Raw genomic sequence first — 14,125 nt, forward strand, 5'->3', positions numbered from 1 at the left:
TATTCTTACAACACCATCAATGATTATACTAAGTTTTTTGAGGTTCCTGTATATAGTCTTTTATACATTTCTGCAACTCTGGACTGAAGATACCTCCATTTTCTAATTTCAGAAATAAATTAGAAAACCTACTCTTTTCAGAAACATTATCTTTCATAATCTTATAGAACACCCATTTGTAGAAGGAATTCACATAGATTTAAGGATATACGAACAAGAATTCTGTTCCTTGAACTAGATTAATCCATGTCTGGTGGTATCAGTGATTTCATGCAAATAACACAAGAACCTTTTTAGAGAACATTTGTTAAATTTCATACGAACTTAAAAGTCCAATCCTAGTTTTCACCACAAGAGCTAAACTAGGCTGCAAAAATCTGAATGACCCGTACATGGCAACAGCAAAAATAATAGTAGTAATAATAGGAAAATTCTAGCTTTGCTATCCTCTTATGGATTTTTGCAGTTCAGATTTGGTGGCCCTACTAAACATTTTTTTTTTCATTTTAGAAGTGTATGCAGTTGAAATTTATATTACCCTTTAATGATTTCTACAAACTATCCTGAACTTAAAAATCATATTTCTACTTCCAGAAATAAATATCACTGTCAGGCCTACAGCGGTTCCTTTAAGAATCTTTGGCCTGCCCCACTCCCATTAAGGGGGGGGGATAGCAAGGGGTAGAATGTGTTGTTTTCAAAATAAAAAATTCCTTTCTAGAAGCTCAAGGTCATCTTTTGTCTCCCAAACCTTTGCACCTGACCGGAAGCAGCTGGGTGTGGATGCCAGCGTGGAAGAAGAAGATTGGACCATGTGATGGATTATGGGTGTGGGGACAAGATCATGAACTTTTAACTGGGTGGGATTCTGATGTCATTCCCAGTATTGGGATTTCATAGCACGATGCCAACATGCCTGTCTTATTAAATTGGAACTTTAACGATAGTTTTGCCTTTGACTCTGATTTAATTCTGCGTGATATTTGGAACACTGACAATCACATTTTTAAAGTTACAGAATCAGAATAAGGCTGCCAACTCTGCAGAATTCCAAACAACACCCAGATGGTATCAAAGAGATATAGAAAATCATCCGGATAGCTTTAAGGTTATTCTGACAATAAACCCCCAGTTGAAGAAAAACAAATCTATTTCTCCAAAGAACACAAGATAGTTTGAAATTTATTTTTGGAATGTACACTTTACTCAATCTCATGTATGATCAACAGAGTTATTTTAAATACCATAGCACATACATATTTTTAAAAAGAGCAATGTTTTTACTATATACTATTTTGAAGTCAAATAAGTTCTAGCAGGAATTGAGAGAAACTGAGTTTTTACTACTCCCCAATGAATCCTTAATCTTGGAAGATAAGGCATCCCTTAAAACTCTTCTATCGAGACCTTTATGACTACAGAGGCTGCCTAGAACATTAAGAGAACGGAAAAGCTACTTTCTGGGAAGATAAGATTGTTCGGGAAATGGAGACTACTGAAGAATAAAACATAATGATATCTGTCTTTGCTGACACATGAACATATTAAAAGATAAGAGCAGAACAGTGGAAGTGCAGACAGGACTTTATAACCTCCTCCGAATTCCATCTACTAGCCAGTGCAAACTGGCAACTACCCGGAGGAGAGGCCTTCTCGGTGGCTGCTCCGACCCTCTGGAACGAACTCTCCGTGGAGATTCGGACCCTCACCACCCTCCAATCCTTCCGCGCCGCTTTGAAGATCTAGCTGTCCCGGCTGGCCTGGGGTTAAGATTCCAACCCCACCCGAATTGTGTGACTGTTGTGCTCTCTTTTAATATGTTGTATTGTTTCTATATTGGAATACTGTTTGTCTTCCCCCACTCCCTTTTTGAATTGTGAGCCGCCCTGAGTCCCCCCAGGGAAAAGGGCGGCATACAAATAAAGGAAATTCAAATTCAAATTCAAACCTTGCTGAAAAGCAACTGAGGTTTTTTCACATAAGGACTGGTCAGCCTCTTTGAGAAGATCGATGCTACTACAAGACAGAATTGAATCATCTTTATTTTCCCATGAGGAACTGGGGGGAAGGGGGGAACCAGAATTAAAGAGTGCTGGAATATCTTGAAACTTTAAAATTGCCCTGTTTGAATTCTACCTGAGATCTGCAATTTTAAAAAAAGGCTAGAGAATATTACCAAAATCAGCAGTGGAAATGGGGATGGTTAAGCATATCATCCATGCTAACTTCATGCTCTTCGGAATTTTTTTAAACTATTAAGGTAACCCAGCTAGCAGAAGGATTTACTGACGAAGATAAATGCACTATTGTATTTCAGGTCTTGATTTAATATCATATTAGAATACAATAAATCCATCCTTATCCACGAGTTGATTGTGAAGAAGTCATGGATGCTATTAGCACATGAAGATTCACATTGACTCTCATAAGCCATCCTCAGCATCAATGTAGACGTTCTCAAGAACCTCAACTTTCCTATTTCACACCCAAGTCCCCTTAACTAGCTTTTTCCAAAAGACCAAATATTCCAATAGATCACGTTGACCCCAAGCCTGACCTTTAAAGCCTGTCTCAGTTTAAAGATAGCTTCTGATGTGCGAATTAGCATCCTCATCGGTCACCGTTCCCTCCCTCAACACACCTACCTGAGTGGATGCTGTACTTAGAAAAACTAAATTAAATCTACATATTGAAACTTGCTCACCAGAAATAACAGCTCATCCTCTCATCTTTAATCAGGTCATAGAGAGATCTTACCGTTAAATATCTCTGATATTTAGCATCAGTAACCAGCAAAGAGGGATGAAATAAGTGGTTCACCGACAAATGCGCGCCCGTCAAAAGCGCGCCGACAAAACCGCGGCGAGAAAACAGCGAGGTGGAAATTGCGCACACAGAAGCACACCGATAAATGCGCGCCGATGAAAGCGCGCCATCAACAAACAATGCGAAAACAATGTAATAACCCTAACCCTAACCCTAACCCTAACCTTAACCCTTACCTTAACCCTAACCCTAACCCTTACCTTAACCCTAACCCTAACCCTAACCCTAACCCTAACCCTAACCCTTACCTTAACCCTAACCCTAACCCTAACCCTAACCCTAACTCTTACCTTAACCCTAATCGCGCTTTTGTGGGCACGGTTTTGTCGGCGCTCTTTTGTGGGAACGCTTTCGACCTCGCTGTTTTCTCGGCGCGGTTTTGTCGGCACGCTTTTGACGGGTCATGGAAATAAGTACCACGCCGTGTCTGGTCAAAGAAAAAAACAACCACTGAAAGCAGTGGTGGCCATTTGAATTAGGCTGCCTCCATTTTCCTTTAGCTGCCTGCCTTCTACAGGGACATCCCTCATCCTCTATAAACTTCCTAATATTCACACAAAGAAGATAGAAGACGAATATATACAAACTCCAAGGAAACAGTAGACAACCACATGTAGCCAGCTCCCCGTTGGTTTAAGCCAATGTCAAAGCAAAGGAAAAGCAGAGAATTGATGGGCACACTTTCTACTGTGGTGTCTTCTGATACTTCACCTTTTTAAATCTTATTAATAATTAGACTACTAGAGTGCCATTTCCCCTTCCTCGAATAAACCTTTCTTTCATTCCTTATCTCTCTCTCTTCGGTTAGCATGAAATTCTTGATAGTTATACCATGCATTCTTATACTTAACTGAATGGTCTCCAATGCCTTTTAACCTTGGAAACTTCACAAAGGATTGTACGATTTCAGAGACTAATTTTCATTTCCATTATTCTAATCCATTGGACTAAAATAATGGATTTGGCTTTTTTTTTTTAGTGAAGAAGCTTGAAGGACGCATGCAGACACAGTGGAAGAATAAGTGGGAATATCTTAGGTCTAATTTTTCTTACCTCCGCCATAAATTTGGCACAAATAGGGAAAACGCCACATATTCCCAAAGCCTACAACAAATCCAAGGCAGCTTAAAAGGTATTGGGTCTTATTTTGCCAACGTGGCCTTCTGTCATCTTCAGTGATTATATCCTCAAGAGACACTTTTGACATCTTCGCCACCTTATTTTCCCTTTATCGCCTCTTTCTCTGAAGTAAATAGCAGCATAGTCTTTGAACCTCATTATTTGCCTGACAGATTCTGGACAATGGATGCGGAACTTTCCAACTCTGACATCACACCTAAGGAATCTAAGAGTACTTAGCAACTTATGTACACACAAAACATGTTTGGGTGCATAAAGATAACTGAAGCTTCTGTTCTCTTTTCTAAGGATCACTTTAAGCTTATTAAGTGACAAATTGATTTATGTGGGCTATGAATAGCCCTCCTAAATCAACTGAACCTGATGTGATAAAGGTACTTTGAGTATTTTATAATTGCTCAGTGTTTTCAAATGTGTGTGTGTGTGTGTGTTGTATTTGTGCTGATAAATAAATAAAGGGAGACTAGTATAGATCTGTTTCAAGCTATTTAGCTCTCATCAGCTAGCCATACCCTTACTGGGATTCGAACCTGGGCTAAGGGTATGGCTAGCTGATGAGAGCTAAATAACTTGAAATAGATCTATACTAGTCTCCCTGTATTTATTTATCAGCACAAACACAACACAAATGTAACAAAGGCAACAGTAAAAATATTGTGTTTCTGTCTGGATGGTCTCTTGTGACGAGCCGATAGAGAATGGAAGCAGTAGACTTCCTCCCATATTTGGGCATACCAGGGGTTGTGACTCTAATTACACGCATACATACATAAATACATACACACACACACACACACACACACACACACACACACACACACACATCTTTCTCTGTTCATTTTAATTTGGTGGATATATGTGTGCCTATACAAACACACTCCCTAAATGTGGATGTTTAATTTCCATGCAAGCATTTTCTTAATAAGGATATCTCTTATCAGGATTAATTTTTGGTGTAAATAATCCTTGACTTACAAACAGTTCATTTAGTGACTGCTGAAACTTGCAACTTCACTGAAAATTAGCAGCCTGAAAAAAACTGAAAAAAAGCGATTTAGGACCATTTTTCACACTTACAACCGGGGGTGGGTTCCTGCCAGTTCTAACCTATTCGAACTCTATGGTGCCATTTAGAACCGGTTCCAGCTCCCTCCCCCTGCCCGTCTGCACATCATCAAGATGAAGAGCGAGAGGAGGAATTCTGGGAGTTGAAGTCCACAAGTCTTAAAGCTGTCAAGTTTGAACACCCCTGGGTTGTTTTCTAAAGGGTTGGGGGCGTGAGGGTCTTGTAACTTGACAGCTTTAAGACTTGCGTGCTTCAAATGCCAGAGTTTCTGAGCCAACATTTTGGTTACTAAGCAAGAGCGTTGTTAAGTGAGTTTCACCACATTTTACAAGTTGGCCACACCCACCCAGTCACATGGCTGGCAAGCCACTCCCACCTGGTCACATGGCTGGCAAGCCACTCCCACAAAGCAGGCCACACCTACAGAAGAGGTTCTAAAAAAATTTGAACCCCACCACTGCTTACAACCATTACAGCATCACCATGGTTCCGTGATGAAAATTCAGAAGCTTGGCAACTAACTCATGTTTATGACCGTTGTAGTATCCCTGGATCATGATCACCTTCTGTAATCTTCTGACAAGCAAAGTCAATGGGGAAGCAGGATTCACTTAACAAACCATGTTACTAACTTAACAACGTAACAGACTCACTTAACAACCGTGGCGAGAAAAATCATAAAATGGGGGCAAAAGAAATGTCTCACATAGCCACAGAAATATTGGGCTCAATTCTGGTCATAAGGCGAGGAATATCTGCATTTGAGGCTTCTGCTATTCAACCCCAACTGACAACACTAATGAGAGATATAAACGAGACTGGAAAAAAATGGATTGACTATATACAAAATAAATACGGGACCAAGAAATTCCAGTTAGCCTATGCTTAAGATCAGAAATGATTTAAATTGTTTAAAGTTAGTTCAGCAAGAAGAAGCTAAGATCAATGTAGAGATGTCATTAATTTCTTTATTTCTTTTTTCTCAATAGATTTTAGACTGTGTTTGTTAAAAATCCATACCGTGTACGGGCTCTGGGAAGTCGGGGGGGGGGGGAAGGAGGAGGGGGGTTGGGGGGAGGATGGAGGGAGGGAGGGGTATACATTAGGCTAGACAAGAATTTGGTGGTAAACTAGAACTATTTTGACACACAAAAAAATTGTACTCCGATGTCTCACTGATTGAGGAATGATGAAATGTTTGTTTTAAAAGAAAATAAAACTTTTGAAGCAAAGAGAAGTTCAGATGACCTTAGAAAGTGAAACAAAGCAGGAAAAAAAAGCTTTAGAAATGCAATGCGGGCGCAACCCCCTCCCATATGCCCCACTTGCACACATGACCCCCTTGTGCTCCCCCAACCCCCTGTGCATGTGCCCGTCCCCCCTCCCCACCTATTTTTGGCTTCCACGTTGGTGCAGGAGGCTTAATTAAGAATCAACTCCTTACATTTCTTTCACTAAGGATTGAAGGGATCTATCATGCTATAAAATGTGTTGATCCAAAGGTCCTAATAGCTAAAAAGAGATTAATAAGCAATTTCCAAAATTGATTAGAAAAGGAAGCACGGGAATTCAGTGTTGTTCCAAAGGTGCTGGCCATGGTTTTATCAAGATCATTATTCCGTCATCTCCCACAGCTGAAAACTCACCAGAGACTGCTTTTTCTATGTCTGGAGAAGAGATACAAAGACTCCCTTGGCTCTTCATTCCCTTTTTGGTACTGATGAAAGAAATGTCCTTCTGGGTTTGTCTCCAAGTGGGGGGAAAAGACACCGGAGACATGGAGGCTGCTTGGAAAGATGGTTTATTGTTGGACAGGACCACATGGCTTGAGCTCTGAACAGAAAAGGTGATCACATGCTTCTATGTTGGTGGAGAAGAAGAGAAGGGCTGAGGGAGGGGCTTGCTAGACTTTTTATAACCTGTTCAGTCCCACCTCTCTGTTTCCTGTTCCTGTGTAAGAAATGCATTCTGATTGGTTGTCAGACTCCCAGGGGGCCATGCAGGGGTAACTCCCTAGGCTATGTTTTGAATCCAGGTATGGATGAGTTCTCAGATGCCAAGTGGTCAGTTGGGGCCAATATTATCATGCTTTCCTGTAGCTGAAGTGGAGAAGTCTTTGTTATGTAAAGTGGACTAGCTTGGCCTTCTTAATGGCCCATTGACAAAGTGGGGATGGTCAGGAAGCTACAGGCAGCTATTCTGTCTTTTAAAACATGTTTCTTTCTTTTCACATCCAGAGAAATATTCTGCCTTTTCAATATTTCCTAGGATATTTCATTTTTTCTGGGAGAGGGCTGGGTGATAACTTCCTACAGTACAATGTACACTTTGTCTACATGAACAGAGATTCCTACTGGCTGAGTTGTCTCTCCCATGGAGGATCACTATATCTATAGAAAATAGCAAATCTATACCATTGTTATTTTGTGTCATCAGCAGATATGTAGTAGTAGTAGTAGTAGTAGTAGTAGTAGTAGTAGTAGTAGCTTGCCACAAGACCACAACAGCCCATTCAGTCATTCAAAGTAAGAACATAAAACACTACATTCTCAGACAAACAAAAATTGTGTGAGCAATTGAGTAGTAATCTAATACAGTACGAGTTGCTTCAATTCTACCATGCAAGCAAGAGGTGGGTTCCTACCAGTTTGCACCTATTCGGTAGAACCGGTTCGTCAAATCTACCAAACCGGTTAGAAGAGGTTCCACCAGTGGACCCGGAAAGCAGGCCACACCTACAGAAGAGGTTCCAAGATTTTTTGAAACCCACCACTGGTCCTTGGATAAGATTATTCTACACTATCATGCTCATATTTATAAAACTCAGTGCCTCTGTGAAAGGTAAGGATGACTACTGCGTTTGTGGTGCAATCGGAACATTGCGTGTGTTGAAGTTGTTTTAACGCAAACCAAAGATGCCTTTTAAAAAACAGGTTTACATCATATTCTTATGCATGCCAGTGCTGTGTGTGAGGTAATTTAAGGTGGTTCTGACAAGTGTCATCGGCATCTACATATCCGGTCACATGGGCAGCAAGCCACTCCCATCCGGTCACATGGGTGGCAAGCCACTCCCACAAAGGAGGCCACACCCACAGAGCAGGTTCGAACAATTTTTGAAACCCACCACTGGCATGAGCCCATGGCATCAGAAGAGCCATCTCTCTCCCCAATGAGACAAACCTGCCCTTCTTGTGCCAGCAAAACGGCCTGCTATGCATCCCGTCTGCTAAAGGATTGAAGCAAGCAGGATCGAGAAGAGCCTTTTCTGCTGGGGCTCCATCCCTGTGGAGCATTCTACCACCAGAGCAGTGGTGAAAGCTAAAACGTTTTCATACCGTTTCTGTGGGAGTGGCTTGGTGGGGGTCATGTGACTGGGTGGATGTGGCTATGTGGTCATGTGACTGGAGGGGGGTGTCAAAAGACAGAAACTCACTTTAACAATGTCCTTCTGGAGCAAGGGGTTGGACTAGAGCAGTGTTTCTCAACCTTGGTGACTTTAAGTCCCGTGGACTTCAACTCCCAGAATCCCCCAGCCAGCACAGCTGGCTGGGGGATTCTGGGAGTTGAAGTCCACGGGACTTAAAGTCACCAAGGTTGAGAAACACTGGACTAGAGGACCTCCAGGTCCCTTCCAGCCCTGGATTGCTATGCTCTTTCAAGGTATCCTCTGAAGCTGCATCTAGTGCCAGGTTGTGGTCCTCCCTCCCTCTCTTTTTTCCCTCCCTCCCTTCCCCCCCTCTCTTTTGCAACACAACCCCCTCCACCCATTTTTTAAAGTATTTTCCCTGTCTATTCATCCAACCCGGTCAAGGAAAAAATGCTTTAAAAAGTGGGGGGAAAGCTTACGACAATCACGCGGCTCACAGCTGAACTGTGTGATGCTTTTTTTTGTACTACTGCTTCACAGAATCAAGGACAATCATCCCTACCAGTTCGGCAAAACTGGGTCGAACTGGGAGGATTTCACCCCTGCACCAGAGGTGAGAACTGACCCCTCTCTTTTGGCCTTCCAGAAGGTATCAAAATCTGGCTTTCCTCGTTGGCCTGGGGCCCTGAGGCGTCCATTCTCCGCTGGAGGTGGCTGACGGCATAAGCAGACCTCATCGGGAATGAAGGCAAATATATGTGTTTATAATGTTTGCAGGATCCAATCTAGGTTGCACCAGAGATTTAGTTTTCTGAGTTTTTGGACTCGTGGGTGAGCCCATCCTCAGGGGGCTTCTCTCTACCAGAATGTATCAAGTCAGATTGGATCCTGTAAGAAGACCTCATCACCATCCCATCAGTCTCTTGGTATGTTTTTTAGTGCAGTTTTTAATATGTTCATGTTGGCTTGTTTTAATCTGTTTCATATTTTAACTATTTCTCATTTGTTTCTATAATTTGTAAGCTGCCAGGAGTCACCTTGTACGGAAGATGGGTGGCTGTTCTGACCCCCCCTCATCCTACACCAAAGCACGCCGAGACAAAGATACTTCAAGGACAGACGGACAGGACCTTGGCAGCAATCCAGCACAGTCCAGGCATTGGCAGCAATCCAGCACAGACTAACCTTGGCAGCAATCCGGCCTGCCAAGCTAGCCACGAGAGTTCTCCAGCTCTAGTGAATACGTTGACTCCTGCAAAAGGTCGTGTGCACAATCATTCCTTTTATAGTCTTGGGAGGAGCCTAATTACCACCAGCTGAGTGCAATTATCTCCTGTAACTGCACAACTGTTCCTTCCGCCTATCAGCTCTTCGGTGCCGGGCATCCAGGAACAACTCCCTTGGTTCCTCCCCACTGCTCCAATGCATGACTTCAGGATCACACTCCCTTGTCTCCTCCCCACTGATCCAAGGCTCAGGCGCCTCCTGGTGGCCAATCAGCCTCTCTGCACCCTGTTCAGAGTCGGAACCCTGTCCAGGGTGCTCCACATCCTCCAGAGCTGACTCATAAGGCCCCTCGCTGTTGGAGTCTGGTGGCAGCTCCAACGACTCCTGCTGGGCCACAACAGGTGGCATAGTAAGTAAGTAAGTAAGTAAGTAAGTAAGTAAGTAAGTAAGTAAGTAAACAAACAACAAACAAACAAACAAATTAATTGCTTTCTTGTGTAAGTATAATTTCTTTAATAATATATTATTATTATTATTATTTGAACATAAAACTGGTTGTATCTGTGCTACGAGGTGGTGATCAGAAGAAGAGAAAACATCTTTGACATCTGTATTAACCATCTTCTAATGCAGCAAATGCTTTTTAGAATGAGAATACATCAGCTCCCATTTAGGCTCTGAAACAACTGTGATGGAAGCAGGGAGACATCTATGTTTTACCACCTCTTACTCAAAGTCTTTGCATGCCAAATCTTTGGAGACAGCTATGCTGTATTTTTCAGCTCCCCATTTATTGATATTTCCGATATGGCATTGACCAAATCTCGCTGTCCAGGATCTTCTCCCTGGAAGTGATTTCGGATAGCTTTGTATATGGCATAGCCAGGGATCACCAAGCTAGGCACTCCGGCGAGGATTACAATGATGGCATAAATCCAGCCAGGATAACCCACTGAGTTTGATTTCGGGAAGTTGTCCTGTGATAAAAAGAAAGAGGAAAAGATAAGTAATTGGGAGACAGAGAACTAAGAATCTTAAGATACATTCACATTAGAAACACTGAATAAACAATGTTCTCCTTGGCAAGAATTCTTTATGTTATTATTGAAGATAGTAGAATGAGCCGAGGTGGCGCAGTGGTTAGAGTGCAGTACTGCAGGCCACTTCAGCTGACTGCTAGCTGCAGTTCGGCGGTTCAAATCTCACCGGCTCAAGGTTGACTCAGCCTTCCATCCTTCCGAGGTGGGTAAAATGAGGACCCGGATTGTTGTTGGGGGCGATATGCTGACTCTGTAAACCGCTTAGAGAGGGCTGAAAGCCCTATGAAGCGGTATATAAGTCTAACTGCTATTGCTATAGAATAGAACATACCCATACAGTACATTTCAAGAATTGGGAATCATTTACTATTCCTTGGGAACTTGACAAGCACACTACGACCCCATTAACCAAACATTAAAAACTTCAATGACTACCAGAAGGATCTATTTTTTTAACCAAAGAAAAAGAATTAATAACAAAATCTAACAAAAATCTTGAGTCAAGTTTCACATAAGGCTGAAGAGGGGATTTAGACAGAGTGCAACATAACCGTGGCACGACAAAACCGCGCTCGACTAAAGCGCGCCCGATTAAACCGCGTCGCTGACGTCATCAACAGGGCGACAACAGCGAGCACGGAGAAAGAAGGGCGCTTTAAATAGCGCTTTGAAAGCAAGCCGATTCAATTTAAGGTAAGGGTTAGGATTAGGATTAGGTTTAGGGTTAGGTTAAGGGTTAGGATTAGGTTTAGGGTTAGGTTAAGGGTTAGGATTAGGATTAGGTTTAGGGTTAGGTTAAGGGTTAGGTTTAGGGTTAGGTTTAGGGTTAGGGTTAGGTTAAGGGTTAGGGTTAGGATTAGGATTAGGTTTAGGGGGGTTAGGTTTAGGTTTAGGGGTTAATTTTAGGTTTAGCGTTTACAGCGTGCTTCTGTCTCCACGCTGTTGTCGCCCTGTGATGACGTCAGCTATGCGGTTTCATCGAGCGCGCTTTAGTCGAACACGGTTTTGTGGTGGAACCCAACATAACAGAGTGCAAACACAATTCTCCAGGGCCCATAGACATGAACTGTAGACATGGATCTAATATTCACTCGGCTTGAAGATTGGGATGCCTGTAATTGGAGTTTGAAGCTTGGAGGCACATGATTATTGAATTAAGAATTAGAATTTAAACATATATTTATTATTTGCAGGTCAAGCAGCTGATTGCATCTTGAAGTGGGGAACAGCAGTTGCATAAGTAAGTATAATCTTTATTGTCATTGCACTTAAATACAACGAAATTGGCATAGAAGTTAACGTGAAATTGACTTTTAAGAGAATTCCTTATAGCCACCAAGTATGGTCAAGCTTAACATTTCCGCTCTTGTATTTTTCTCAATGATCTCTGCAAGGGTTATATTTTGCCCCTCTGAATCATTACCTAAGCAGAATGGATTAGTCCTATTTTGAGTTTATTCTTTCATACATGAAACATTACATTACTCTCTCTCTCTGTTGCCAAACAACGAACAAAAAGAAATAGAAATATCAAACAAACTTCCAGGTATGACAAAGTATAGTTTTATGGAGAAATATATTTTTGTGAATTTGCTGGTCCTTGGTTGAAAAGACCATATCACAGAACGTCTAGCAGAGCAATAAGAACCTGGAATTTCACTATTAAAAGTATACATCCAAATTTCTCAAATTGTTCTCAGTTATTCTTCAGTTTGGATCAGCCACAGGCAGAGACCTGTGCTTTAGTCTCTCCTGCTCAGTTATTGTCTGGCTGGCTGGCTGGCAACAAAATTGTAAGGGTTTTGTTTTTTTGGGTTCAAAAGTTTTAGTTTCTTTTAAAACAAACATTTCATCATTCCTCAATCAGTAAGACATCGGAGTACAATTTTTTTGTGTGTCAAAATAGTTCTAGTTTACCACCAAATTCTTGTCTAGCCTAATGTATACCCCTCCCTCCTTCCACCCTCCCCCCCAACCCCCCTCCTCCTCCCCCCCTCCGACTTCCCAGAACCCGTACACGGTATGGATTTTTAACAAACACAGTCTAAAATCTATTGAGAAAAAAGAAATAAAGAAATTAATAACATCTCTACATTGATCTTAGCTTCTTCTTGCTGAGCTAACTTTAAACAATTTAAATCATTTCTGATCTTAAGCATAGGCTAACTGGAATTTCTTGGTCCCGTATTTATTTTGTATATAGTCAATCCAATTGTAAGGTTTTAGAAAAGGTTCTTTTTCCACAAATTTTTGATTGAGGAAGCCAGATATTAAACCTGGGACTTTTTGCATGCTAGTCATATTTTTTATAACGGAGACAAAGGTTTTCTCGTGTTTCTTCCATTTTCTAACTTCTCCCCAAACTATTGTTACATATATTCCTTCATACATTTTTTAAAAAAAACACTTCCTTGTAATGATTCTAAGATGTCCCACAAAGGCAACTGAGTTTTCTTGCAGTGCAGACATGCTTCAATAAAAGTACAAGCATCAAACTTTTGCTTCCAACAAGCAACTAGTCACATTTAAAACAGCTAATTCATGTCCCTGGGGATAAACATTTTTCTTTGTGCTTATTTTTCTTTGCAGAAATCTCCAACGAATAGTAAAGCATGAAAATTGACACGCTTCTGATATCAGATGCAATTTGGAGCATGTTTCCTTGAACACATATACTTACATAACTGGGGTCCCAGGTGATGTATTCTAAATTTTCAGTCACTTTCACCACAAAGTAAAAGAGGAAGATAACTAACATGATGATGGGGCTGATAAACCTCCAGGTGGCTTGCCAGAAAATATTGGGTTTGTGCCCAATCATGAATGTAATGTCATCATTAAATCTGGTAATGAAAAGAGAAAGGAAAATTATGAGTCTTGAGTGCCAAGCTGCCCACGAAGTCTAGTTAATTGATACCCAGCATGTGTTAATGGGCCATCAAAATAAAATAAAAAACCTGCTCATTTCACACAAAGTGCAGTGGTTTTCAACAGAAAGCAGATCCACACATTCAGATGATGCTCAGTGACCATAGCAAAATCTGGGGTTCAGCCCTTAGTCGCGGGCAGTTCTCAGCTCATTTTGAGAAATTGGAAACCTTCCTAATCACTTGGGTTAAGAAATAATTTTAAAAAATGGTAGAGATGGCAACAAATATATCCAGGTTCTAACTAAAAGGAAACTTAAAGGGACAGGTGGGGTTACTACTATTCAGAAACCAAATTCCACGTATGGAAATTTAACCCAAGCATAAAGGTTATAAATAAAACCCCCACGTTAACAGTACAACATACGTTGGTAGTTTCTGGAGGGTTTTTTTTAAAAGAATAAATAGAGATCAATATTTATTTACTTTTTAAAGGTTAAAAGTAGTGCACATCAGGGGTGGGTTCCTGCCAGTTCTAACCTCTTCTATAGAAGAGGTTCCACAAATCTAGAGTGCCTTTAGAACCGGT

General features: G+C 41.3%; 2 protein-coding genes across 3 annotated transcripts in view; both read right to left on the reverse strand.

The window, feature by feature from the left end:
* Positions 1 to 6,758, reverse strand: part of LOC148044499 (sodium-dependent neutral amino acid transporter B(0)AT3-like) — a 34,409-nt gene extending 27,651 nt beyond the window's left edge. The window contains exon 1 of one of the 2 annotated variants that reach the window (XM_087721931.1): positions 6,679 to 6,758. In XM_087721931.1, coding sequence (XP_087578057.1) covers positions 6,679 to 6,736 — 58 coding nt within the window. In that variant the 5' untranslated portion in view covers positions 6,737 to 6,758. Of the gene's footprint in view, positions 1 to 3,879; positions 4,072 to 6,678 lie in introns of those variants that run through there. The other variant, XM_087721930.1, reaches the window with a different exon arrangement.
* A 3,356-nt stretch (positions 6,759 to 10,114) lies between these two features.
* LOC148044500 (sodium-dependent neutral amino acid transporter B(0)AT1-like) overlaps positions 10,115 to 14,125 on the reverse strand; it is a 35,119-nt gene continuing 31,108 nt past the window's right edge. The window contains exons 11-12 of the mRNA XM_087721944.1: positions 13,350 to 13,512; positions 10,115 to 10,606 (exon numbers count right to left, since the gene is read on the reverse strand). Of these exons, the coding sequence (XP_087578070.1) occupies positions 10,394 to 10,606; positions 13,350 to 13,512 (376 nt within the window). The 3' untranslated portion in view covers positions 10,115 to 10,393. The remainder of the gene's footprint in view (positions 10,607 to 13,349; positions 13,513 to 14,125) is intronic.

This window comes from Thamnophis sirtalis, unplaced genomic scaffold (assembly GCF_051295495.1).
Source record: "Thamnophis sirtalis isolate CommonGarterSnake01/CBP01778 unplaced genomic scaffold, rThaSir2_p1.2 scaffold_8, whole genome shotgun sequence".
NCBI lineage: Eukaryota > Metazoa > Chordata > Lepidosauria > Squamata > Natricidae > Thamnophis > Thamnophis sirtalis.